Below are 27,552 nucleotides of genomic sequence, written 5' to 3' on the forward strand. Positions count from 1 at the left end.
AATCCTGGCTGTAGTCTGTAAGGCTGCTTTGTCCAGCTGTTTTGAATGTAGGATCACCTCACACTCTGTTTCAGGCAGTCTGGCGTGATCAAACCACATTAGTCTGGAAGGAATCCACATCTTTTCATTTTCTTCCTTGGGTTGGAGTTTTCCTTCCAATACTTTCTGTAGGGCTGGATTTGTAGATACGTATTGGGAAAATCTGATTTTGTCATTAAATATCTTGTTCTCTCCATCTATAGTGATTGAGAGTTTTGCTGGATATAGTAGCCTAGGCTGGCATCCGTGTTCTCTTAATACTTTTAGAACATCTATCCAGGACCTTCTGGCCTTGAGGGTTTCCATGGAGAAGTCAGGTGTAATTTTGATAGGTCTGCCTTTATATGTTACCTGTCCTTTTTCCTTTGCTGCTCTTAATATTCTTTCTTTATTCTGTATGCTAGGTGTTTTGATTATTATATGTCGAGGGGTCTTTTTTTCTTTGGTCCAGCCTATTTGGGGTTTGGTATGCTTCTTGTACTTTCATGGGCATGTCCTTCTTCAGATTTGGAAAGTTTTCCTCGATGATTTTGTTGAATATGTTTTCGGCACCTTTGAGCTGGCTTTCCTCACCTTCCTCTATGCCTATTATTCTTAGGTTTGGCCTTTTCATGGTGTCCCACATTTCCTGGATGTTTTGTGTTAAGGATTTGTTGGATTTATGATTTTCTTTGGTCGATGAATCTATTTCTTCTAGTTTATCTTCTGCGCCTGAGATTCTCTATTCCATCTCTTGATTTCTGTTGGTTATGCTTGTGTCCGTAGTTGCCGATTTATTGCCAAGCTTTTCTATTTCCAGCATTCCTTCAGTTTGTGTTGCCTTTATTTTCTATATTTCAGTTTTCAAGTCTTGAACCGTTTCCTTCACCTGCTTAATTGTTTTTTCTTGGCTTTCTGTACTTTCTTTAAGGAATTTGTTCATTTCTTCCACTTTTTTGTTTGTTTTTTCCTCCATTTCTTTAAGGGATTTTCTCACATCTTCTTTGAGGGCCTCTATCATTTTTATGATGGTAATTTTTAAGTCGTACCCTTCTGCTTCCTCTTCTTTGTTGTTGTGTTCCATTCTAGTTGGTGTAGATTCCCTAGATTCTGGTGGTGTCATGCTTGTCTTTCTGTTGTTAGGTGTTCTCTTGAATTGCCTTCTTCCCATAGCTTCTTCCAGTAGGTGTTGGTGGGGTCTCCCTCTCTCTCTATGGTACTTCCCCGATGGGCTTATGTGGGTCTGAGATTCAATATCTGTAGCTCTGTGTGGTCCAAGCTCTCTAGGAGGTTTCTCCGCAGACAGGGATCCAGGGATGGGGTCAAGGATGAGGATCCAGTAGAAGATGCCAGCAGGTACTCACAGTGGTCCCGCAGAGATAGGCGGATCTCTGAGAGGGGCCCGGGACTCCAGCAGAAGACTGGAGGTGGGGTCAGAGACCAAGCAGGTGGAAATTACGGGTGGTCCCACGTGGATAGTCAGGTCTCCTTTGTTCAGAGTTGCTCCGAGAAGTCTCCGAAGTAGGGTGGATTGTTGGCTCCACCCTCTGTCCCAGTGCTCAACCAGAGCGGCAGGACCATGGGTAGGGTAGGGCACAGGGTAGGGGAGGGTAGGCTGGCGGTGGGGATGGGTGGGGGGTGTATCAGAGCTCCAAGGGTGCTCTTGATGGGGGCTGGAGACAGGAGCAGCAGGATCAGGGGCCAACCCAGGGAGTTCGGGCGGGGGAGGGGGGGGAAAGAGATTGTAGGGGACAGGCAGCCCAGATTGGGCCCAGACTCACCTCTGGCCAATAGCTGGTTCTTGGAGATTATACCTTATTTGAAGGCTCTTTTTTTTTTTTTTTTTTAACAACTTCTCCCTCCCTGACGACCCTGAACTGAACAGCTTTGCTCTTCATCATGCTCTCCCCACCTCACCACAGCTCCAAGAAACAAAACAAAGTGACTTCTTCATCCCTTCAGAGGGACGAACCTCTGAAATGGAATCACAATACTTCTTTACTCCCTTAAGTTTATTCTCTTAAGTATTTCGTCACAGCAACATGAAGATGACTAATGTGGTGTTTGGAAGGGGTAGGGGCAAAGACCTGGATCAGTACATCACAGAACTTGAGCAGGGTCCCTTGAGGCTTCATTACACAGGGTGGTGGAGAAAAGAACAGATTCTCTAGATAAATGGAATGCTTTCAAACATGCATACAGTGCTGGATTTCAACTGCAACACTGTAATCAAGCAAGCTTGGTGGTGAATGTGTGCAATTCCCAGCACTTGGGAGGCAAGAGGATCAGAAGTTCAAGGCTATTCTCAGGTACATAGTGAGTTCAAAGTTCAAAGCCACCTTTAGCTATGTAAAGAGTTAAGGCCAGCTTGAAGTGTATAGTAACTAATATTGGCTACTAACTATACCCGGAACCAACTAAAACCCAAGCAGCTGGGAATGCCTATGAGAGATTTTGTTGTTGTTGTTGCTTGAGTCATTTGAGATGGGAAGACCCTAAGTCTGAGCCACATATTCTGGTGGCAGCCCATATAAAAGGAAATGGAAGAAGCAAGCTTTTGCTTTTTGTTTGCTTGCTCTCACTATCCCGTTGCTGAGACATTGCTTTCCCGGTATTAGAATGGACTTCCAACAAAGACAGAAGCCCAGCAGCTCTCTAGGAACCCTCCAGGACTCCAGCACCAGATTGCCACTGCTGAGCCTTGTGAATTGCACAACTAGCAGAGTCTTGGCTTTCCTTGTTAGACTACCCAAACCCAGATCACGCTCTAATACTTCCCATACATATATTTTTATATAAATAGCTGGGCATACCTTATCCTTATCCTCAGAGTCTGAGAGGGGATGGGGGAAGGGCAAGGCCTGCCAGAGCCATGCTTGCCATGCTAGACCCCTTCAGAGAGGTCAAGGCAGCAGGAATTTGAGGTAACCAGTCATATCCACAGTCAAGAGCAGTGCTCATCTCACTACAGTCCAGGACCCCAAGCTACAGAATGTTGATGTCCACTTTCAGGCTAGACCTTCCCACATCAATTAAGTCAGTGAGGGTGATCCTAGACAGACCTTCCCACAGGCCAACCTGATCCGACAACCAGGGGATTCTAGTTTGTGTCAAGTTGACAAAACTAACAAACACAACTGGTACAGCAGGCTATGGGCAAGTCAATTTCTGCTGTCCCTAAACCTGTAAGCATCAATGGCTTTGAAGGGTCCCTTCTTGTGCGTGTCTGGCATGCGCAGATTGTTTGGATTCCCACTTTTGAAAAGTAGGTGGCAGTAGGGGACACTCTGGGTTAATGGGAGATGCCATTATGTATATATGTTTCTCATACTGGTTAATGAATAAAGCACTGTTGGCCAATAGGAAAGCAAGATAGGAGGGACTAGGAGACAAGGAGGAAAGAGGAAGTAGTGGGGAGAAGTGAAGATGGAGAGTCTGGAGAGAATAGAACCGCCAGCCGCCTCTCGCTGGTAAGACCACGTGGAAATACATAGAAATGGGTTAATAATTAAGACAGAGCTAGCCGATAAGAAACTAGTAACTGGCTAACAGAATTATATCATATACAGAGTCTCTGTGCATTATTTGAGGCTGGAGCGGTGGCGGGACCAGACCAGGCGGTGGGCGGAAAAACCATACCCCTTACATATGGCACCCACGTGGCTAGTAAGAACTTCCACTTAAAATTTAACAAAAGCTTAAAAAAGGGGTTTTAGAAAGAAAACAGAGAGAAGCAAGGCTTCTTACTAACAGCATTTTTCTCAGTTGGACTCTGCTTTGCAAGAAACAAGGAGATATTTGCGTGGCTCCTTTAAGGGAATTTTCCTGACTCAGCATAAGCGGCAAAAAACTGTACGGCTTTTAAATAACTCTGCTAACAATTTATTGGTGTGCATGAGAGATGGCGAGGGCAGTGACCACATCTCCAAGCCGGCAGCATGTCTGCTGGATGGCAGCGTTGACCAGGGCAGTGACCACAGCTTTCATTGCTGGCAGTAAAGGTACCCACCGCCATCTTTGATAACTTGGGCAGAAACAACAAAGACTTTCATTTTAACAATGTTGTTGTTTAACAGATAAAGACTCATGGCCAGAAAAAGATAAAGATTTACAGTAAAGACAGATTCACATTAAGAAAAAGCACTAAAAGTTTACAGTGTGTTTTAAAATATACGAAGGCTTGGGAGAGAAAAAGAATAAAATGGTTTTAAAAACACAGAAAGGAGCTGGGTGTGGTAGCACACGCCTTTAATCCCAGCACTCAGGAGACAGAGGCAAGCAGATCTCTGTGATTGCAAGTAAACCTGGTATGCAGAGTGAATTCCAGGACAGATAAGAGTTACACAGTGAAACCCTGTCTCAAAAAATGAAAAAATAGAAGAAAGAGAGTAATAATAAAGCCACTTAAAGATGGAAAGCTCAGAGAGAATCTGGATACTGTATGGGATTATATTGTCTTTGTATCTTTTGACTGCCGAGGAAATAACTGTTAAAACAATTGCTGCTGCATTAATTCAATTTATATATTTTAAAAATGCTTTGACTTCAAAATTTAAGTCTAAGGACAAGTTACTGGAGAAAAGGTTTTCTATTTTTGTTTCCATAGAAAATAAAAGGCTGTGGATTCCTTCCAGACTAATGTGGTTTGAGCAAGCCAGACCCCCTGAAACAGAGTACCAGGTGATCCTACATTCAAAACAGCTGAACAAAGCAGCCCTGCAGACTACAGCCAAGATTTCTGCGGCTTCTCAGGATCTCCCATGACAGCGCCCCCTATCAGCAGGAAGTAGTTTGGAGAGAACGACGCCCAAATTCCCTAATATTGTTTATAAATATTTGTTTTCATTTGAATGGCGTTGGTTATAAATGGTTAATGATCACAACCAATACCTTTTTAAAGGTAAAAAGGGAATTATGGTATAGATATGAATACTTTGCTTTGGAATGGATTTTCATTTATTGATACAATTTAAGGTCAATTTTGTGATATGTATATTTCTCCTTTTGTTTAGGTATTGTGTTTATATAGCTCATTTAAAAATGTAATGTATAATGTAGTACAGATTATAGATAATTACCTATGATAGTCAAAGCTTAGAGTTAAGTTAGTTAGGTTTTCAAGATACACAGAGATGTATTTGAGATAGATAGGTATTCTTCAAACCTTTCAAAGACCTACAGAATATGGCATTTAAAATGGTTTAGGGTTTTTCTTGACAGTGAGACATAAATGCTCTTGGCAACACCACCTGAGTCAGAAAGGAAGATGAAGATGAACACTGAAGAAACTCGTTATGGAGTTTACTTCTAATATGGCAAGACTAGCCATTTGGACAAGATACTGCTCTTGTCTGGACTGTTTGACTTTATGCTGTATAAACTGGACATGCAGAACCCACAGAAAAGTGACTGCTGATTCAAGATGGACATTGCTACAGAGTTCCTGCTTCATGGAAGAGTCTGCCAGACAGTCTGTAGGACACAGAGAAAAATGACTGACAAACTGCCAATACAAGAAGACAGTTTAAAGTTTCCTGCTTTGCTGAAGAGTTTGCCAGACATACTATGGCCTATGGGCTGAAGATGGAAGATTACAGAAGAACTTCTGTTGACTTACCAGGCAATGAGTTGTCTCAGTCATTTCTAGAGTTTATATATTATCCTTCTGTGGTCTTTGAAGGAGTTGAAGACAGATAGTTATGGTTATAGTTTTCCATAGTTAGGCTTAAAGATAAGTTACATATAGGACTTTAGACTCACAAAGATAAAATAGATGATGGAATATTTTCTTAAATTTTACTAAATGCTAATGGACTAAATATTGTTAACTGTGATTCTTATTGGATAACTATTGTGTTATATATTTTGCTATGTTAAGGTTAAAACCCTTCTTTTTATTTAGACAGAAAAGAGGAGATGATGGGAGGTGCCATTATGTATATATGTTTCTCATACTGGTTAATGAATAAAGCACTGTTGGCCAATAGGAAAGCAAGATAGGAGGGACTAGGAGACAAGGAGGAAAGAGGAAGTAGTGGGGAGAAGTGAAGATGGAGAGTCTGGAGAGAATAGAACCGCCAGCCGCCTCTCGCTGGTAAGACCACATGGAAATACATAGAAATGGGTTAATAATTAAGACAGAGCTAGCCAATAAGAAACTAGTAACTGGCCAACAGAATTATATCATATACAGAGTCTCTGTGCATTATTTGGGGCTGGCGTGGTGGCAGGACAAGTCCAGTGGCGGGAGGAAAAACCTAATCCTTACACTGGGTTTTTCCCATTTCCATGCTAAGAGTCAAGTCTGCCACCTTTTTCACCTGAGTATTGAGTTTCTTCATTCTAGGCTTGCCCCCCTAATACATCAGGGATGACAGGTGAGACTTTTGTAGACCAGGCTAGTGTAAGGTGTACTGTTTTTCCGCCTGCCGCCGCTGGTCTTGTCCCGCCATCACGCCGCCAGTCCCAAATAATACATAGAGACTCTGTATTTGATACAATACTGTTGGCCTGGTTACTTGTTTATCCTGATCCTTATTTACTGCAATAGGCTAGCCTTAAACATACTATGTAGCAGGGGATGATGACTTTGAACTTCTGGTCCTCCTGCCTTTACCTCCTCAGTGCTGGGATGACAGGTGTGTGTGTGTGTGTGTGTGTGTGTGTGTGTGTGTGTGTGTGTGTGTGTGTGTGTGAGTGTGACCTCACCTAGATTTATACAGTGCAGGGGTCAGATCCAGGATGTCATATATGCTAGGCAAGCACTCTACTGACTGAGCTGCACTCCCATGCCCTAGCACACTACATCTTCCATGTGACCTCAGCAGAGAGACACAGGCTTGACTACAGTTGTACTCTGGCTCAATAAGTCCCTTCAGTAGCTCCTCGGGACCCCTCTACATGACACTATCCCCCTCCTGCCTCAGTAGCCTTGGTCCACCCCTGCCCTGCTTCCTACTCCAGCTGTTCTGCATTTGGCAACTTCTTCTAAGATACTACTCATCTTGCCTCTCTTAAAAATCTGGTGATGGTCACCTGATTGGATTTAAACTCACCCTGGAAACATGTGTCTGACTTTGTGTCATTGTTTCCAGGAAAGCTTAACTGAAGAGGAAAGACCCTGAATGTAAAGAGCATTATCACTGTGGGTTGGGATTCCCAGGCTGAGAAAATGAGAGATGATCAGGATACCTTGGTTTGAAATTCCCAAATGAATTAACAAAGTCCTATATTAAAATATATTTAAAAATGAAGTAGAGCCAAGAAACATGAAAAAAATCTTCTAGCATGTGCCCCATGAATCTCCATCCCCCAGTAGATATGAGTCCAACCCCATCTAAAGAGTGGCATTCATCTCTCCTCAGCCCCCAGAACAACTTCTGGCATCTATTTTTCTTTTGCTGTTAATTATGTGTTGGTGTATGTAAGTTTGTGCATCTGCAAGGTGTCCTTAGAGGCCAGAGCTGTAGCAATGAATGGTTGCAAGATGCCCAACTTGGGTGCTGGGAACTTGAACTCTGATCTTCTGTAAGAGCAGTGTATAACTGCTAAGCCTTCTCTCCAGCTTCTGTTTTAGTGTGTGTGTGTGTCTGTGTGTGTGCAGGTGAGTACAATCACCATAAAGGCCAAAAGAGAGGATCAAATTTCCTGGAGCTGGTATTACAGGCTGTTGTGAACTGTCAGCCACCATGGGTGCTGGAAAGCTCTGGGTCCTCTGGAAAAGTAGTATATGTTCCTGCCCACTTCTACCCCACCCTCCTTCTTGTTGTTTTGTAGTTTTTCTCGGAATACAACTATCCAGCCAATCTTCTTGTTATTGCTAAGATTTATTTTATTTATATGAGTGTTCTGCCTTCATGTATGTATGTGTACCTCCTTTGTGCCTGGTGCCAAGAAGATCAGAAGAGGGTGTTGGATCCCTAAAACTGGAGTTATGGATGCTTGTGAGCCACCATACTGGTGCTGGGAACTGAACATAGGTGCTCTCCAAGAGCAATAAGTGCTTTTAACTACTGGGCCACCGCTCCAGCTCCCCTCCTCTTAAAAAAGTATATTTGTTTGTTTAAAATATGTTTGTTTGTTTTTTAGGTGTGTGTGTGACAAACATATACAAGCATAGCATACCTGTGGAAATCAGTCCTTCCTTCTACCATGTGGGCTCTGGGGACTGAAGTCAGGTTGTTGGACTTGTTGGCCAACACCTTTATCCACAGAGCCATCTCTCAGCCCCTGTTTTTTGTTTTGTTTTGTTTTGTTTTACGACAGGGACTCAAGTAGCCCAGCTACTCACTGTGTAGCTGAGGGTGAATTTGAACTTTTGGCTCTCCTTTCCTCCTTCCCTCCTTTCCTGCCTTCCCCCCTCTTGAGTGCTAGAGTTATAGCTATTGGCACCTGATTTTAATTTTGGACTTTCTGATTATTCCAGGTATGAGGAACCCAACAGGTCTTGTGATTGACATTGAAAAGATGATTTGCTATTCTATGTTCCTGAGAGGACAAGTCATACGCCACTCAGGATCCCTCCAGGGGTAGAGGGAGGCAGGGAGAGGGAGACAAGGGCAAGAGCCTTGTGGTAGATTACACACAGAGGAGCAGGCTAAAGTCCATGGGCTTGGGCTTGCCTAATTCAAATAGTTTTGGAGGGTGGTGGGGCATAATGTATGCCCCAAGTTGCCTAGAAAATGGTCTGGAGAGATTGAGATAATTGGAGAGGAGATGGGAGTGTTGCTCAGTGGTGAGTGTTAACCTAGCATACTTGAGGCTCTGTATACTGTTCCCAACACTGCAAACAAAAATAAAGCATAAAAAAGATGACTTGGAAGCTGGACAATGCTGTGCATGCTGGTTAGAGCCCAGCTACCCACAGGCTGGGGCAGGAAGATTGTTAAAGGGCAGCCTGTTCAGCAGAGAGAATGTTTTATTTTTCTGTTCATCTACTTACTTATTGTTTTATTTATTTAGAGAGAGGGTCTCATGTAGCTAGGCTGGCCTTAAACACTATGTAGTTGAGGATGATCTTGAATTCCTGATCAGTGCTAGGAATGAGATGCCTCTAGCCTCCATGAGCACCTGCACTGGCATGCAAAAATCTCAGACACACACACACACACACACACACACACACACACACCCCTCTACATAATTTAAAATAAAAACAATCTCTAAGATACCACCCCAAGAGATTTGAGGGACGGTCAATGGTTAAGAGCCCTTGCTGCTCTTCTAGAGGAGTTAGATATGATTTCCAGCTCCCACATGGCGCCTGGAACTCCAGTCCCAGGCAATCTGACAACCTCTTCTGACCTTCTTGGGTACCAGGCACACACACAGTGCACAGATATTTGCAGGCAAAACACCCACACATAAAATAAGTTTACAAATAAAGCAATGAGGGGTGGTGAGGTGGTGATATGGGTTGCTACCAAGACCGATGACCTGAGTTCAGTCCCTAAGACTCATATGATGGTATGAGAGAATCAACTCCCATCGGGTGTCCTCTGTCTTACATGTGTCCATACATATAAACAATAAAATAGTGTAATAAAATATTTTAAAGCTTGAAAACATGGTAACAATACCCAAAAACTCTGCACACCAATTTAAAAATAAGTAAAAAACCCAAACATATAAAGAATGGGGCTTGCTGTGCACAAAATTCAGGGTTCTAGCCCCAGCACCATATAAACTAAGCATGGAGGTGGGTGCCTGCAATCCCAGAACTTTAAAAGTAGAGGCAGAAGAATCAGGTATTAAAGGCCTGGAGAGATCCTGTCTCAAAGAATACAATGAAATGGCTAGGGAGCAGCTTCTAGTGAGACCAGCCACATCAGCATGCTGTGGGGCTTGCTGGGCCAGATCCTGCCTCAATGAATAAAAGAAAATAAACCACAAGAGGCAGCTTGGCACAAGGCAGGTCAGGGCTGGCTCATGGGTACCTGGAGTATCCTTGTGAGCTGAACAGGTGTGAAAGGGGGTTCTCAGCTGCTTCTCCCAGACAGCCAGGGCTGCCAGGCTCTCATCACTAGAACTTCAGGAGTCTGACATGCAAAAGTGACTCCAGGAGAACCCTCACTTCAATCTAGGATGCTCAGGTAGTGCCCATACTTGCATCTTTGCTGATGGCCTCTAGGTCTCTGTTTTCTGGCCCTCCACCATGGGAGGACTGCTCACTTCATGAGCAGTGGTTTTGTTGTTCTTGCTGTTGAGAGGAGAATCTCATTATGCAGCTAAGATTGTTCTCCCTTGGCCTCTCCAGTGCTAAGATTTGTAGCATTTCTGACCCCTCCCCAATTGGTACAGCATTACATATTAGGCAAACACTTTACCACAGTCCTCTTTCTACTAAGGCAGATCTTCACTAAGTTGCTCTTAAACTCTCTGAACTCTGCAGTCCAGGCAAACCCTAAATTTGGACGTCTCAGCCTCCCAGGTACCAAACCCATGCAGTGTGTATGTGCTCTTGGATTGTGGGGGAAGACTTATAAATCTCAGGCTGGCCTTGAACTTCTAGTTTTTTTGCACCTGTATCGCCAAATGCACGCCTCCAGTTTTATTTAGTGGTAGCTATTAGAACCTCGATTCCCATGCATCTTCGGCTAGCACTATGAAACTCTATGTCCCCAGCCTAGAACTTTGTCTTTAATTCCCAGCCTTGTGGCGGGCCGATGAACATTTTGTCTTCTGCCCACACACCTGCACCTGCCTCTTGTCCAAAGCTACTGGCTTAGACTCCTTCTCCTCTTCCCCAGGAAGGCTGCTGGCAGGCTAAGCCCTGGTCTTCAAGTTGGGAAAGGTGATATACATTTTAAGGAACTCCCGCTGAGACTTGACCTCAGCAGGTATTGGGAAGAAATGGGCCATAGCCAGCCTGCTGGTTTGCCACGCTGCGTCTCCAAGCCAGCAGCCACGCGGAGCAGCGTCCCAACCCAGCCTCTCCCACCCGGATCCAGAGGCCTAGGAACCTGAGAAGCTCACGAGTCTGAGGGCTTGCACCCCCTCTGCCTTAAGACTGCAAGTTTCCTCCCCAACAGGTGGGTGGCTGAACTTGCAGCCTCCATCCAGGTGTAAGCTCCATCCAGAAGCCCCGCCTTATGCCACAGGCTCTTCTATTCAGTACTTCCCCTATTATACACCAGCATTAAATTCTATACATCAAACCCATTCAAATGTCCACCATCAAGTTCCACCCTCAAGTACTATTCCTCAAAACTCGCCTCCCACCCTAACACTCCCCCCCCCCCGCCGGTGCCATTCTCCAAACCTAGACTGCAGATTTCCATCTTGCCCTGGATGCTCTGAGCTCCATTCATTCAGCCAGGCCTTAAGCCTCACTTAACCTGAGGTTATGGGGTGGGTGAGGGGGTGTGGGAGGGGTTGCCCCGACTGAGTAGGACTAAATAGAGTCGGGGAAATAAGAAGTTCAGAGTGTGAGAAATAACCAGAGAGGACTGGGGTAGCCAGCCTCAGATGCGGGAGATAAAAAGTTAAAAGCAGTCAGTTGTGAGGTTCTGTGGCAGGTCCCACCCCCACTTCCCTGCCCGGACTGATTTCCTGAAACTCTTCTCCCCTATCCCCCCAAGGGTTCAAGTTAATGCTTTCCAAGTGAATGGTGTTTTGCTTACTGCAGACAGCAGATGCTGGTACCTGGATCCTGACTTAACATTTCCAATAGAGTGCTTCTTTCTTTTCAGAGCTCCGGTTGTAAAAACAGAAACAACAGAAACAACAAAACAAAACAAAAAAACCAAACCAAACCAAAACAAAACAAAACAAAAAAAAAACCAAAAAAAAACAAAAAAACAAACAGTTTTGTTAGGACGATTCACAATATAATATTGGGGAAAATTCACGTGTCTCTTACTGCCCTGTCGGAAGTGTACGTTTCCAGACAATGAGATGGCCTAAGGTGCCTGCCACTAAGCCTGATGACCTTAACTTGATTCCTGGGTCCCACTGATCCTCCAAAGTTGTCCCCAGATCTCCACATCCTCACAGTGCTTTTTGTGCTCTCAAAACCCAAATAAATACATTTTAAAAAGTGCATCATCAACTATAATTTTATTCAGCCATTAAAAAAATGAAATTATGAAATTTCAGAAAAATGGATGACCTGGAAAATGCATCATTAGGTGACCAGGGTTAGAGGGACTAACACTGCAGCTCCCTTTCCCACAGGGCCTCGGCTTTGCTCCAATGTTTGCATTTATGTGGGAGCTAGAACAGAGCAAAGCAAAGGCAAGAGGATTCCTTGGTTCAGTGGAGGAAGGCACCTGCTGCCAAATCAGACGATCCGAGTTCCATCCCCAGCACCTACATGGTGGAAGGAAAGAACAGATTGTTGACTTCTGACCCCACAGGTTTGCCATGGTACATGTGTATGCCTCCCCCCCCCCCCATGTACAAAGTAGTAAAACATTTAAAGCTAATAAAACAATTTTAAAGCCAGTTAGTTCTAAAGGGATCCATGAGAGGATGGGACTGAAAAGCTGCTAGGGGAGAGGGATAGGGACAGTGCTGGACCCCATATAATGAATGGTGGGAGGAGGCCTGCATAAAGTGGCGGCAACCTCAAGGCTCATGAGGCAGGTAACCTGGAGAGACAGATGCAAGCTAGGGCTTGGTCTATCTGTGGGAGGTAGAAGCCCGAGAGAAGTCTCAGAGAGCAGGAGAGGGAGGAGCAGAAGAAGGGAGGGAGGGAGAGGAGAGAGAGGGCAGGTCACTGCAGGGTGGGGCTCTGGCTATAAGGGTGAAGGCAGCCCACTGATCCCACAGGCTGTACACCCTGCAAGCAGGCACCAGCCCTCAGGATCACAACGGCACTGGTGAGTCCTCCTCTACCTGGAGCAAATCCCTTGTCACCTGCCCCTCTCTCAGAGGTTCCAGGCTGGCTTGAGACACCAATGTCCTTTGTCCTTCCCTTCACTTCCATAGGTGGCCCCATTAAACCTCCAGGCACCTGGACAGGAGATCTAGCCTGCACCATGAAACCGTGGCTCTTTGCCTGCCTGGTCGCCTGCTTCCTTGGGGCCTGGGTGCCTGTTGTCCATGTCCAAGGTACTGTCCTTAGCTATATTTCCCTTGGTTCAGTTTTCTAGATGTTGCTTTCTCTTCTCACTTGTCAAAATCTCCACTGATTGATTATATCCTTTGAATTCTTCAGCTGGTCTTGAGAAGTTGGGTGTAGCAAGAATTCCTGGCACTACTGGGGCTGGATGGATAGAGATGAAGGGTCCCCAGATGCTTATTCCAGGACCTCTCCCCTCCACTCTGGAGTGCTTCCTTTGCAAGACTCAAGGGGCTTGGGGGCTGCAGGAAGAAGAGGGTGGCTTCCAATTGGGGAAAAATGTACTTACAGGCAGGAATGCATTTTGATGTCCATGCTCTGCTGAGCTAGGGATGTGAGGTTGAGCTGGGAACCCTGGCGATCTTTGCAAGTGGATTCCTTGCCTTCCCTCCCTATGTAGTCTAACTGAGAGCCCAAGGTGGTTCTTTGTTTCCTCCTCTGCCAAGTACGAATGAAAAATGCAAGGATCCAGTGAAAAAACTCCCAGCCGGTGGTCAGGGAACCATTTCTGGCATCTTCCTTACCCTACTGGAAAGTTTGTAGTGGAGGATTCAGTCATGTAAGACCAGTTCGAAGAACGGAGCATCCCCACCCAGTTTTGCCACTGGGTGCTTCATCTCAGAAACACGGAGTCTCAGCAGGTGTCAAAACAAGGTTCCAGGCCAGGTGGAGGACTCAGGACCCTATTCTGCCTTGTCTGCTCCTCCGATAGGTCCTACAGGTCCAAGCTTGCAGCAGAGTATGCTTTCTGTCCAGGAGGGAGGCTTGGCTTTCTTTCCTCACAGTCTGCTATCAGAGCCAGCCCAGCCTCTGCCCTTTGATCCTGGGAGAAAAGTGGCCCCCAGTGTTGGAAAACACCTGCCAAGGATCCCTGGAGCCCCAATTCTTATCTAACAGCACTGCCCCTTGTCCTTAAGAGCCAATCTCAGATTTGACCCCCAGAAGCAAGATTTGGCAGATGGGACTCCCAGGTAACCTTGAAGGCTGGCTAGATTGAGGAATTCGCTGTCTTAACAACTTGTTTTGTTCATTTACTTCTCTCCTTTCCAGAGCTTTCTTGAATCATCTCTGTCTCCTTGGGCACCCCTCTGCCTCCCCTACCAAGGGTTAGGGTTAGGGTTTGGTCTGTGTTGACTGGATATTTGGTGCTTAGCAGAACTCTTTAAGCTTTCCTTAGGGGAACCAGCAAAGAATGGCCAGGTGGGTTTGGCAGTAGTAGATGAGTAGGGAGAGGAAAAAGGAACTTTAGTTGTTTTCATGTGGGGACAAGCCAGCTCATGGCTGAGCTCTTCAGAAAAGTTGAATAAAACTGTCTATTTATCCTAGTTACGTGCATACATCTATTTGCTTATTTTATGTGCATGTGTTAGACCTGTGTGTGACAGTGCCCATGTGGAGAAAAGAGGACATCTTGCAGGAATTCGTCCTCTCCATCTACTATGCGGATCCATAGGATCAAACTCAGGTTATCGGGCTTGGTGGCAAGTGCTTTTACCTCTCTGGCCCTGGATCTCTCTCCCTTTCTCTCTCTCTCTCTCTCCCTCCCCCTCTTTCTGTTGTTAGTTTTTTTTTTTTGTTTGTTTTTTTTAGATAAGGTCTCACTATGTATAACTCCTATCCAGGAACTCATTATGTAGACCAGACTGTCCTCAAACTCTTAGAAATTCTCCTGCCTCTGCCTCCTCAGTGCTGGGATTAAAGGAGTGCACCAACACATCCGGCCTTTGATTTTTTTTTTTTATTAAATTTGTTTTTGAGACAGGATTTCCCTGTGCTAGTCCTGGCTGTCCTGGAACTTGCTGTATAGACCAGGCTGCCCTGGAACTCAGAGATCTGCGTGCCTCTGCCTGCTGAGTTGGGGGATGAAAGGTGTGTGCCACCATACCCACCTAATTTTTAATATTTAAAATGAAGATAGGGCCTCATATATCTCAAGCTGGTCTCTAACTTGCTGCCTAGCAGGGGATGCCTTTGAAGTTCTGATTTGCCTGCATCCACTTGCCAGGTGCTAGGGTTCTAGGCATGTACCCCCCACACCTGCCTTAGGTAGTTCTGGGGCCTCATACAAGCCCAGGACCTCATACAAGCAAGCTAGGCGAACACTTTACCAACTGACTTACAGCCCTTGTCACAATTGAGGTGCTTTGAGACAGGGTCTCATGCAGTTCAGACTGGCAGGACTTACGAAAGTGCATGTGCCTCAATGTCTGGTTTTTAGGAGAGTAGGTCTGGGCTGGGTGCCCCCCAACTGTGCACCTGTTCTCAGAGCAGAAACAGAAAGCACAGAGGCTGTTTCTTTACCTACCTGCACTTCACAATTCCTGCCAGTGTCCTTACATCAAGAGCTGAGAGCAAGCCAGGAAGCTATGCTTCCTTATCTCCCACATACCCTGTTGACCTCTGTATCTAGAAGGTGTGCGTGCATGCGTGCGTGCATGCTTGTGTGTGTTTTCACATCTTTGGTTGTTCTTGCCAGCAATATGCCCCTGGAGTCATGGATGTGACTGGGCCATCTAGTAGCAGGTACCTTTTTGTGATTCTTTTTTGTTTGAGAATTTCATATCTGCAAATAGGTTTTGATAAAATCCATTCCCTAGTCTCTCTCCTTCACTATTCCCCCTAACCCCCCTGCCACTTTCCCCACCTGACTTCATGGTCTCTGTTTTTAAATCCCGAGTCCCCTTAATGCTGCCTGTAGGTATATGCCGAAAGGGCTGTCTATCAGAGCAAGGGTAGTCTTTGGTTTTGTGTTTCTTCGAGACAGGGCTTCTCTGTAGCTTTGGAGCCTGTCCTGGAACTGGCTCTATAGACCAAGTTGTCCTCCAACTCACAGAGATCCACCTGCCTCTGCTTTGCCAGTACTGAGATTAAAGGGGTATGCCACCAACGCCTGGCTGAGCAGGGTAGTCTTTCAGGGAACATGTCCTTGAAGTAACCTGGGCCTCTCCTAGCAACCATCAATTTCCAGCAGCTCCTCAGATAGAGATGAGACTTGATAAGCTCCTCCATCCACTCATGCTGGGATTCTGGCTGTCTTGATCTTGTGTGGGTCTGTGAACTCATCACAGCTGCTATGATTGATGTGTGCAATGACCTCATCACGCACCAAACAGACTGTCTCTGAAGATGCCCACTTCCTCTGAGTCTTACATTTTTTTTTTTTTCCCCTTCTTCTGAGATAATCCCTGGACCTTATGGGAAGGGAGTATGATATAGATGTCTCCTTTACAGTTAGGAATTCCATAGTCTCTTACTCTGAATGTTCAATAGTTGTGGGTCTTTGGGATAATTACCATCTACTACAAAAAGAAGCTTCCCTGATGAGGGTATAACTTATGAGTACATGGATAAGAATGCAGGGGACAGTTTATTACTATGTGTCCATTTATTAGGATAATAGTACTAGGTTCTCACTTAAGGCCTATGACCTAGTCAGCCACATCACACACACACACACACACACACACACACACACACACACACGCTACATGTGTATAAACACAGAAGATAATTTGTGATTCTCTCCCGTGTGGGTTCTGGGGATTGAACATAGGTGGCAAGCACCTTTACCCACTGAGCCATCTCACTTGTCTCTGTAGGTGGCTTTGAAGATTGCTGCCTGGGTTACCAATCCAGGATCAGATGGAATATTCTCCAGCGTGCTAGGCATTATCAGTGGCAGGAAGTGAGTGGAAGCTGCAACCTACGTGCTGTGATGTGAGCAGGACCTTTGGTGTTGCTGGGTGAGAGTCATGCATGCCTTAGATCCTCACTCCCTAACCTGGCACCCACCTTTCCACCTGCTGTAGATTCTACTTCCGCCACAAAGGCCCCGTGTGTTTGAACCCAAGGGACAAGGATGTGAAGATGGCGATGATAATCTTGAACTCTAGGAATAAGAGAGTTGACCATCCCCAGAAGAGCACCCCAGGTGGGTAAGACCCCAGCCAACGGCTCAGGGAGGAAAGCCGCTCAGCATGCTAACATGCTGCTAGCTAGTCCTCTTCAAAGAGTCAGTTGCTAGTGAGTTCGAGAATGTCCAGTTCATGTGTGTCAGCAGTCAACCTCAGGTATCCTTCCTCAAGAACTTTCCACTTTTTCTCCTCTCCAGTATTGGGCATTGAATCCAGGCCCTTGAATATGCTACACAAGTGTTCTACCACTAAGAAACATCTCTGTTCAGTGTGTGTGTGTGTGTGTGTGTGTGTGTGTGTGTGTGTGTGTGTGTGAGATGCGTGAGTACAAAGTTATGCATGTGGTGGTCAAATCTTTGGTTCCCCTCCTGTCTTTAATGCCCCGAGAAAGAATCTCTTACTGAACTGGAAGCTTACCATTTTTAACTAGGATGACTGGCCAGTGAACTCTTAGGCTATGCCAATTTCTATCCCCCAAACTAAAATTATAGGCATGTGCAGCCATGCCTCAGTAAATTTTTTTTTTCTTGGCCAGGTGGTGGTGGCACATGTCTTTAATCCCAGCACCCTCGAGGAAGAGATGGGTGGATCTCTGTAAATTTGAGGCCACTCTGGTCTACAGAGCCAGTTCTAAGACAGGTACATAAAGTCTGTCTCAAAAAAAAAAACAAAACAAAACAATTTTTTTCTTATTTTTTTTTTAGATTTTAATAATTACATCATCCAACCTGCCTACATGCATCTCTTGCCCTTCTCCAAATTCGTGGTCCCTTTTTTCATTAATTGTTGTTATGTAATACATAAATTCCTAAATACATGAATTTAACCCGAACAGTCTGTATAATATTACTTATATGTATGTTTCAGGCTGACCATTTTGTATTGGATAACCAATTTGTGTGCTCTTCCATGGGGAGGACCACTTCTCCCACTGGCAGAATGGGAATAGTCTAGGGCTGAGGACTCCTGGACTCCACCTGACCCCATCAACATTAGCATGTCTACTGTTGCAAACTTCCTGGTCCCCTGATTCTTAAAATCTATCTGCTTCCTCAGGGATGCCAGCATAAGTCCCAACCAGGCCCCCTGAATGTGGGGGTCAGTTGGGAAGCCTGGGAAGTCTATGGGACCTCTGGCAGTGAAACCAGTATTTATCCCTAGTGCATGAACTTTGGGAGCCCATTCCCCATGGAGGGATACTCTCTCAGCCTAGACACATGGAGGAGGGCCTGGGCCCTGCTCCAAATGATGTGACAGACTTTGATGATTCCCCCATGGGAGGCCTCACCTTCCCTGGGGGGGTGAATGGGGGATGAGATAGAGGGTTGGTGGGAGGCATGGGAGGACGAGAGGGAGAGGGAACTGGGATTAGTATGTAAAATGAGATTGTTTTTAATTTAAATAAAAAATAGAGGAGAAAAAATAAAACACCTTCTGGGCGATAGCATGAAGGAAAACAGTGGGATCTCACAGACCTAACAGATACAGTGGGGGAAGGAGCTGTTTTTGCATTCGTGTGCTAAGAAAGTTTTGGAATGAACATCCCACACAGAGCTGTGTAATACAGTTGTAGAACAGCAGGTTGTGACAAAAAAAAAAAAAAAAAAAAAAAAAAAAAGAGGGAACTATTTGTTTATTATATGTACAATGCTCTGCCTGCATGTATACTTGCATGCCAGAAGAGGGCACCAGATCTCATTATAGATGATAGTGAGACACCATATGGTTGCTGAGGATTGAACTCAGGACCTCTGGAAGAGCAGTCAATGCTCTTAACCTCTGAGCCATCTCTGCAGGCTTGTACTCCTTTCCTAACATTTTCTTCTCCCATTTATCCCATTTTCCTGGAGAGTTTCACTTTAATGTATACATTTCTACTTTAATGTATACAGACATGATTTTGTTAGGCTATATAAAATGTAGGAACCACAAATGAGAAAAATAAAATATTTGCCATTTTAAGATTGGCTTAATTGAAGCAAAACTTTAATCCCAGCACCCAGGAGGCAGAGGTGGTAGAATCTGTGAGTTCGAGGCCACCTGGTCTACAGAGCCTGTTTCAGGACAGCCATAGCTACCCTCAGAAACCTTATCTTAAAAAAAAAAAAAAAAAACTAAATAACTAGCTAACTAAATGAAATAAACCCATTTATTTTAATTTTGTATATGAATGTTAGCTTTTGTATATGTGTACAAAAAGTGGACTTGGTGTCCCAGGAGGCAAGAGAAGGGTGTCAGATCTCTGGGCACTGTGGTTAGAGATGGTTTTGAGCCATCATGTAGGTACTGGGAATTCAACCCCAGTCCTCTATAAGAGCAGCAAGTTATCTTAACCTCTGAAGCATCACTATAGCTCCTGATGGAACACTTACCTGTTTCTCCATTTTCCAACAGGCTCTCACCCTGAAAGGAAGAAGTCAAACCATGCAAAGTCCAAGGTGGGGAATCCCAGCAGAACCAGCATGAGGAATGTCACCTTAGGCCATTCTAGGTAAGGACTCTTAGTCATGTGACCTTCCTCCATCCATCCATCCATCCATCCCTTTGCTGACAGGGGTCTACCCCTAGGAGCAGGGAGCTGGCTGTAGGCTGTGTGGTCTCACCTTGAGATTCATGTGCAAGGATCCTCATTCATGTGTTTAACCCAGTTTAGGGTGTTCCAATAAATGCTAACTTGAGACACGAGGGAGGTGGGCCAAGAGCTAGCTGTTCAACCATAAGCAAACAGAAAGTGTCTTCTCCTCATTCCACTCACATTCACCTCTCCTCTCATCCTTTCCTTCCCTCCTCCTTTTCTCTTTCCTTAAAACAATATTTACATTGATTGAGTCAGTGTGTGTGTGTGTGTGTGTGTGTGTGTGTGTGTGTGTGTGTGTGCGCTTGCTTGCACAGACCATGTTTCAAGCTGGAGGTCAGAAGACAGTTTGCGGGAGTCAGTTCTCACTTCCCACAATGTGTGCTTCTGATGGAATGCAGATTGTCAGCCTTAATGCCCTTACTGCAGAACCATCTCTCTCTCCCTCCTTCCTCCCTCCCTCCCTCTCTCTCTCTCCTTTTCCCTCTCCCTCTCTCCTCTCTCTCTTTCCCCTTCCTATCTTCTTCTTCATTCTATTCTATGTTTTTCCCCCAAGCAGGTCTCATTTATCTCAGGCTGGCCTCAGACTCCCTGTGTAGCGAAGGATGCTCCTGAACTTCTGATTCTCCTGTCTTCACCACCCAAAGTGCTATGGTCACAGGCATGCACTAGCATGATGGTTTATGTAGAGCTGGAGTATGGAATACCAGGCTGATCCTTAGTAAGAACAGTAGACACTCTTAATTGTTGAGCTATCTCTCCAGCCCCATAAGAAAGTCCGTCCTTCCTTCCTTCCTTCCTTCCTCCCTTCCTTTCCATCTCCTATTTCTTTCTGCTACAGGGCTTGAATCCAAGACCTTGTGCATACTAGGCTAGCAAGCACTCCTCCTAGCACTTGTATTTTTAATGATTTATTTATTTTTATTTTACGTGCATTGGTTTTCTACCTGAATGTATGTTTTGGTAAGGCTGTCAGATCTTGGAGTTACAGACAGTTGTAAGCTGCCATATGGGTGCTGGGAAATGAACCTGTGTCCTCTGGAAGAGCAGTCAGTGTCCTTAACTGCTTAGCCTTCTGTTCAGCCCCCTAGCCTTTTTATAATTTATATTTTGAGGTAAGGTCTTACTAAGTTGCCCACTTTATAAAGCCTTGAATTCATTCTGTGAATCCAGCTGAGGCTGGATTTTAGCTTCTTTTACCCCAACCTCTAAGATACCTAGAGTTGCAGGCATATGCCACCGTGCTTGGCTTCAATGTAACACACACACACACACACACACACTCATATGAGTGCACTTGGGTATGTGTGTTTGATGGGGGCTGTCCTTCTGTGTGCTGTGAATCTATGTTTCTCTTATTGATTGTTAATTAATGCGATTGGCCAGTAGCCAGGCAGAAAGTATAGGCAGGGCTATCAGACTAGGAATCCTGGGAAAAGGAAGGCAAAGAGGAGTTGCCAGAGAGATGCCAAGTAGCTGCTGGAGGATTAATATGCAGAGCATTATGGGGAAGCCCCAGCCTCATGGAAATACATAATTTAATAGGAATGGGTTAATAGTTAAGAAAGAGCTAGCCAATAAGAAGCCTGAGTCATCGGCCAAACAGTTTATAATTAGTATAAGTCTTTGTGTGTTTATCTGGGGTAAACAGTTGTGGGACCAGGTGGGACAGCAACCTGGTCTTCACTTCTTTCTCCCCATCAAGTGGATCTCGGAGATCAACCTCTGGTCACCAAGCTCCATGACAAGCCACTTTGCTTGCTGAACCATCTCACTAGTTCTCAACACGACACATCTAGTGTCAGACCTGAAAGAGGAGGTTCCTCCTGAATCTAGAAGATGCCAGTAGGGTGTCAGTTCTGACACTGTCTATGTGCAGATTGCATCTGGCTCCACAGGTTAAGGACACAGCTATATGAGACTGACCCCTTGAAAAGTCAAACTCCCAGACTCTCAGTTTTCCCATCTGTAGGAGGGGAAAAACACTAACACTGTCTATTTCACAGAATGATGATGACCAGAAAGATCAACAACTAAGTTACTCAGAGTGAGCACCAGCTGGCGGATGGGAGGAGTCTCCTGAGGTGCCATCTCCTGGGCATGATGTGGCCACTGAACTCATGAAGCCAGTTACCAGTGCCTGACTAAGCAATGTTTCAGCATGGATGAGTGAGGGGCTCACAGGGCCCCACCCCTCACTGAGGAGCTACTGGCTGTTGATTGCTGGGGGAGGGGAGTCTTTTTTTTATCCCCAGTATATACTCCACCACCCATGTCCATGCAAGCAACCCCAATTAAATGCAGTCACACACACACACACACACACACACACACACACACACACACACACACGGTATGGAAGTAGGAAGAAGGCATCCAGTGGGAGAGAGGGGACTAGAGGAGGATGGGTGTGTGTGAAAATGGTCAAAATGTATACATATGTGAAATGGTCAAATAATTGAAAAATAAAAACATTTAAAAACCATTAAAAACTAATTACTTGAGCTTGGTGGTGGTGGCACACAACTTTACCCAGTGCTCAGAAGGTAGAGACAGGCAGATCTCAGTGAGTTCCAGGACAGCTTGGTCTACAGAGTGAGTTCCAGGACAGCCAGGGTGACAGAGAGAAACCCTGATTCAAATAACAACAAAAACCTAATTACTCACAGTGATGTCTGGTATGTGGTGTGATCTCAGGAGGTTAGTGCCAGTACTTCAAGTTTACCTTCTATAAATCAGGGTTCCTGTATCCCCCTCTTTTTATTCAGCCACTTTTGCTAGAGCATCAGCTCCCAGGACTCAGGGAAGCACTTTTCTTATATGTGTTGGTTATTCTATTGAACATTATAAAGGCTATGGATGATCTGGGATTGGTGTTGTTGAAGGAGTCTATCTTAGAGTTTCTATTGTTGTGAAGAGACACCATGACTACAGCAACTCTTATAAAGAATAATATTTAATTGGGAGGCTTACAGTTTAGAGGTTTAGTCATCATGGCAGGACATGGCTGCATGCAGGAAGACAGTGTTGGAGAAGGAGCTGAGCATGAAGGAGCTACATCTTGATCCCAAAGGCAACAGGTAGTGAGCTATGCCACTGGGTGTAGCTTGAGCATATAGGAGACCTCAAAGCCCACTTCCACAGGGACACACTTCCTCCAATAAGGCCACACCTCCTAAGAGTGCCACTCCTATATGAACTTAGAAGGGACAATTACATTCAAAGTACCACAGAGTCTAAGGCAGGACAATGACAAGTTTGAGGCCAGCCCGGGCTGCAGTGAAAGTTTGGGGCTAGTCTGGGATACACAGCAAGGCCCTGACTCAAAATACAGACAAACAACAAACAAATAAAAGCCAAACCAAAACAGGACTCAGGAGATGACTCAGGGATAAAGAGTTTTCTATGTGAGTGTGAGGGCCTAAGTTCAGATCCCCAGAACCAAGCAAAACTGGGTATGATAGTGTTGTCTGTAACCCCAGAACTCCCATAGTAAAACTGGGGAGACAGGAGAACCCCAAGAAGACCAGCTATGGCTGTAAACAGCAGTGAGCAAGACACCCTGAACTGTGTGAGATGAGGGCTGACACCTGAGTTTGTCCCCCAGCCTCCATATTCAACCTGGAGGGAGGCTCCTTAGATTCACAAATTCAGTGGCTTACAAGTGCCAGAAGTTCCTCACACTTATTAGAGGAGCTTATATAAGCAGTAGTGAGGACTGCTGAGGAGAGGAGACTCCAGTTTGTAGGTCTTGCAGAGTGTGCTAGGATTGCAGGGCACTCAGGCCAGGATGAGCAATCGGTGATGCAGCTACCTTTGAGTCAAACAGGTAAGTAAGTCCTCACTCATGCTGCTGCAAGTAAGCCCTCACTCATTTTGCTGCAAGTAAGTAACCCCAGTAAACCCATTGGTTTGTCAAGTTGGACTTTGGTGGCATTGTTACTTTGATCTCTGGGGTGAGTAGATGTTTGCTCATGTCTCCCCAGGGAAAGTGTCACACGCAGGGATGCACCACCTTCCTGGCACACTAGTATGTTTATCAATCTGGAAACTCTTTGAGCTCACAGTTCAATATTTTTATGGAGGTGTTTCCACATAGCATGATAGATTATTAACTTCACTTTCAACCCTTCTTCCCTGTTTGGAGCTTGAGGGGTAGAACAGAAGTCTACTCAGTGGCTTACTTTTCCTTGTGACCAGCCCTTGACACACTCAGGAAATTCAGCGGCATACAGGAAATCCAGAGATCTTTGGAGCTCTGTCAGAATTTGGGGGCTAAAGACCAACTATTAGAACAAAAGTTACTTCTAGGCCAGGGACATGGCTCATTTAGTAGAGTTATTGTGTAGCATTAATGAAGTCTTGGTTTTTATCTCATACCTGCATATGAGTGTGGTAACAGTGCTCGACCATCATCCAGCACTGAGGAGGTGGAGGCAGGAGGATCAGTAGTTCAAGCTCTTCTTTAACTATAGAGTTTTGTTTTTTTGGTGGGGATAGTGTAACGAGTATGGGTTTTTCCGCCTGCCGCCTGGTCTTGTTCTGCCGCCACGCCAGCCCCAAATAACGCACAGAGACTCTGTATTTGATATTATACTGTTGGCCAGTTACTATTTTCTTATCGGCTAGCTCTGTCTTAAGTATTAATCCATTTGTGTTAATATATGTATTTCCACGTGGTCTTACCGAGAACTGAGGAATGTCAGTTCTGTTCTCTCCAGGCTCTCCCTCTTGACTCTTCCTCCTTACTTCCTATTTCCTCCTTGTCTCCTAGTCCCTCCTATCTTCCTTTCCTATTGGCCAACAGTGCTTTATTCATTAACCAGTATGAAACATATATACAGAATGACATCTCCCATCATCTCTTCTTTTCTGTCTAAATAAAAAGAAGGGTTTTAACCTTAACATAGCAGAATATATCACAAAACAGTTATTAAATAAGAATCACAGTTAACACTATTTAGTCCATTAACATTTAGTCGGTAAGACCACGTGGAAATACATAGAAATGGGTTAATAATAAAGACAGAGCTAGCCGATAAGAAACAAGTAACCAGGCCAACAGAATTATATCTAATACAGAGTCTCAGTGTGTTATTTGGGGCTGGCGCGGCGGCGGGACAAGACTAGGTGGCCGGGCAGAAAAACCGTACACCTTACAGGGTAGGTGGATGGGTGGGTAGGTAGGTTGGCTTGTTTGGTATTGTGTGTGTGTGTGTGTGTGTGTGTGTGTGTGTGTGTGTGTGCTTGGAATAGAACTTAGAGCCTTGTGCACCTTATCACTTCACTGAGCCATTCCAAGCCCTCAACTCAAATCTATTTTGGTTTCTTTTTGAGACAGAGGCTCATGTAGCCCAGGCTGGTCCTGTACTCATTGTGTAGATGAGGATGCTCTTGCCTTCACCTCCTCAGTGCTGAGATTGTATATGGGTACCACCACACTTAGTTTGTGCAGTGCTGGAGATGGAACCATCACTTCTGCTCCTGGTGTGTTTTGTGTGTGTGTGCACATGTGTGCATGCTTGTGTATGTGTGTGAAGACTAAGGGTATTGCTCCTCAGGACACTATCTGCTTTGGATTTTTGTCACTTTAAAAAATAAACCACATGATATTTTTACTAACTTTTGAGAATTCCATACAAACATACAATGCATTTTGATCATATTCATCATCCATTTAACTTCTCCAAGACCCAGCCTCTCAACTTTGCCCCTCAACACTCTTTTCCTTTTCCTTTTTAAAAAATTTGTATTTTCCGAGTTCCTTTGTTATAAAGAATAACAGAGAATTAAGAAATTGTTACTGTGAATCTCTGCACAGACCTTTAATCCCAGGACTCAGAGGGCCGAGGCAGGCAGATCTCCATGAGATTAAGGACAGTCTGGTCTACATAGCAAGTTCCAGCCCTTCCTGGGCAGCATAGTGAGACCCTGCCTCAAAAAATTATCAAATTATAAAGTGTGTGTGTCACAGCACATGAGTAGAAGTCAGAGGGAAACTTGCAGGAATCAATTCTCTCCTTTCACCATGTAGGTCCTGAAACTCAGCCTTGATGGCAAGTGCCTGCTCCCTGAGCCGTGTCATCAGTTACCCCTAGTCCTGATTTTTATTGAGATGGAGGTCTCCCATTTGTCCAAGGGATCACCAATTATGTTAGACTGGCCACTGAACCCTTGCCCTGCCTCCTCAGTGCTAAGATTTCAGGGGCATGCCACCTGCCACTGTGACTGTTTTTTTTTTAAAGTGTGGGAAGTATGGGTCCTAGGGATCAAATTCAGGTCCTCATTATTGCCTGACAAACACTTTACCAACTGGGTCACCTCTCTAGCCCTATTTTTTGTTTTTGAGATAGCAATTCACTGTGTATAGGCTGGCCTTCATCTTGGGACCCTCCTGCCTCAGGTTCTGTATATGGAAGTTTCTGTCCTGCCGGGTCCTGCAGCTATTCAGTCCAAAATAAACACACAGAGACTTATATTAATTACAAACTGTTTGGCCTATTGTTCATTTTACTACTAACTAGCTCTTACAACTTAAATTAACGCATAATACTTATCTATGTTTAGCCACATGGCTTGGTACCTTTTCTCAGTAAGGCATTCTCGTCTTGCTTCCTGTGGGTCTGGCTGGCTACTGTGTCTCTGCCTTTCCTCTTCCCAGCACTCTCCTAGTCTGGTAGCCCTGCCTATACTTCCCGCCTGGCTACTGGACAATCAGTATTTTATTAAAACAATACAAGTGACAAATCTTTACAGTGAACAAGAGCATTATCCTACATCAAGGTTCCTGACATATTTTACCGTGAAATTCCCCAGACTGGCCTGGATCCCATGTGAGTTCCCTTACCTAAAGATCTGCTCTCTAGTGTTCATAACAGTCTTCATCCTTGGGGGATGACCCCTGTAGGGTAGATGTGGACCGATCTTGGACCATTGCTCTCTCCTTCTGTTGATAAAATAGGACAACTAATATATGTAGTGCTGGTTTTAGCCCAGAACTTTGGTGCATACTAGACAAGCACTCTACAACTGAGTTACACCCTGCACTCTCTGTCCACATGTATTGATTTATTCATTGTTGTTGTTGTAGGATGGTGGTGGTGAGTGTGCATAGTTCAGAACACAACTTGGGGTGTGGGGATTGACCTCAAGAAGTCATTTTTTGCATGGCAAACACTTTGCTGACCCCTTGCTCTAAATCTTTTTTTTTTTTTTTTTTTTTTTTTTTAACAGTATCTCACTGTGTATCCTTGGCTACACTGGAACTTGCTGTGTAGACCAGGATGGCCTTGAACTTACAGAGATATGCTTACCTCTGTTTCCCAAGTGCTAATGTGGGCCACTGAAGGTGTGGGGCCACCATATCGGCCAAAGTATAAATCTTAATTTCAGTGTCTGTGTTGATGTTCTCTGTAAAATGGGGGTCATTGTGCTTGCTGTGTCTAGATTCTGAGGGCTATGGGTATTCTGGGAAATAGATGAAGAAGCTTTCTGCCAGCCCTAAGATGCCCAGAGGTCACTGGGTCAGACTTGAGCAAGGACAGAGCTCTAAGGCCAGAGACCTCCAGGTACAGGTTGGGTATTCAGCTTTGCTTCTGCCAGTCTTCTGGAGTTGTGGTGTTTTGAATGGGAGTGACCTCCATAGACTCATGTGTTTGCATACTTGGTCCGCAGCTGGTAAAGTGTTTGGGAAGGATTATGAGGTGTGACCTTGGTGGAGGAGGTATGTCACTGGGGGAAGGCTTCGAGGTTTCAAAAGATCCAGCCATTCTTGGTGTGTTATCTGCCTGCTGTCCTTCTCAGCTCTTCCTGCTGCCACACCTTTGCTTGGCCAACATGGACTCTAACCCTCTTGTTTTAGTCAGTGTTTCTGTTGTTGTTGTGAAGAGACATCATGACCACAGCAACTCTGATAAGAGAAAGCATCAATTGGGGCTGGCTTACAGGTTCAGAGGTTCAGTCCATTACCATCATGGCTGGAG

General features: G+C 45.0%; 1 protein-coding gene across 1 annotated transcript; it reads left to right on the forward strand.

The window, feature by feature from the left end:
- The first annotated feature begins 12,956 nt into the window (after positions 1-12,956).
- On the forward strand, positions 12,957-21,863 carry Ccl25 (C-C motif chemokine ligand 25). Its single transcript, XM_051205288.1, has 5 exons — positions 12,957-13,071; positions 16,681-16,798; positions 16,891-17,012; positions 19,390-19,486; positions 21,577-21,863. Exons 1-5 carry the CDS (start codon positions 12,999-13,001, stop codon positions 21,605-21,607), a joined length of 441 nt encoding a protein of 146 aa, XP_051061245.1. The 5' UTR covers positions 12,957-12,998; the 3' UTR covers positions 21,608-21,863.
- The last annotated feature ends 5,689 nt before the right edge of the window (positions 21,864-27,552 follow it).

This window comes from Phodopus roborovskii, unplaced genomic scaffold (assembly GCF_943737965.1).
Source record: "Phodopus roborovskii unplaced genomic scaffold, PHOROB, whole genome shotgun sequence".
NCBI lineage: Eukaryota > Metazoa > Chordata > Mammalia > Rodentia > Cricetidae > Phodopus > Phodopus roborovskii.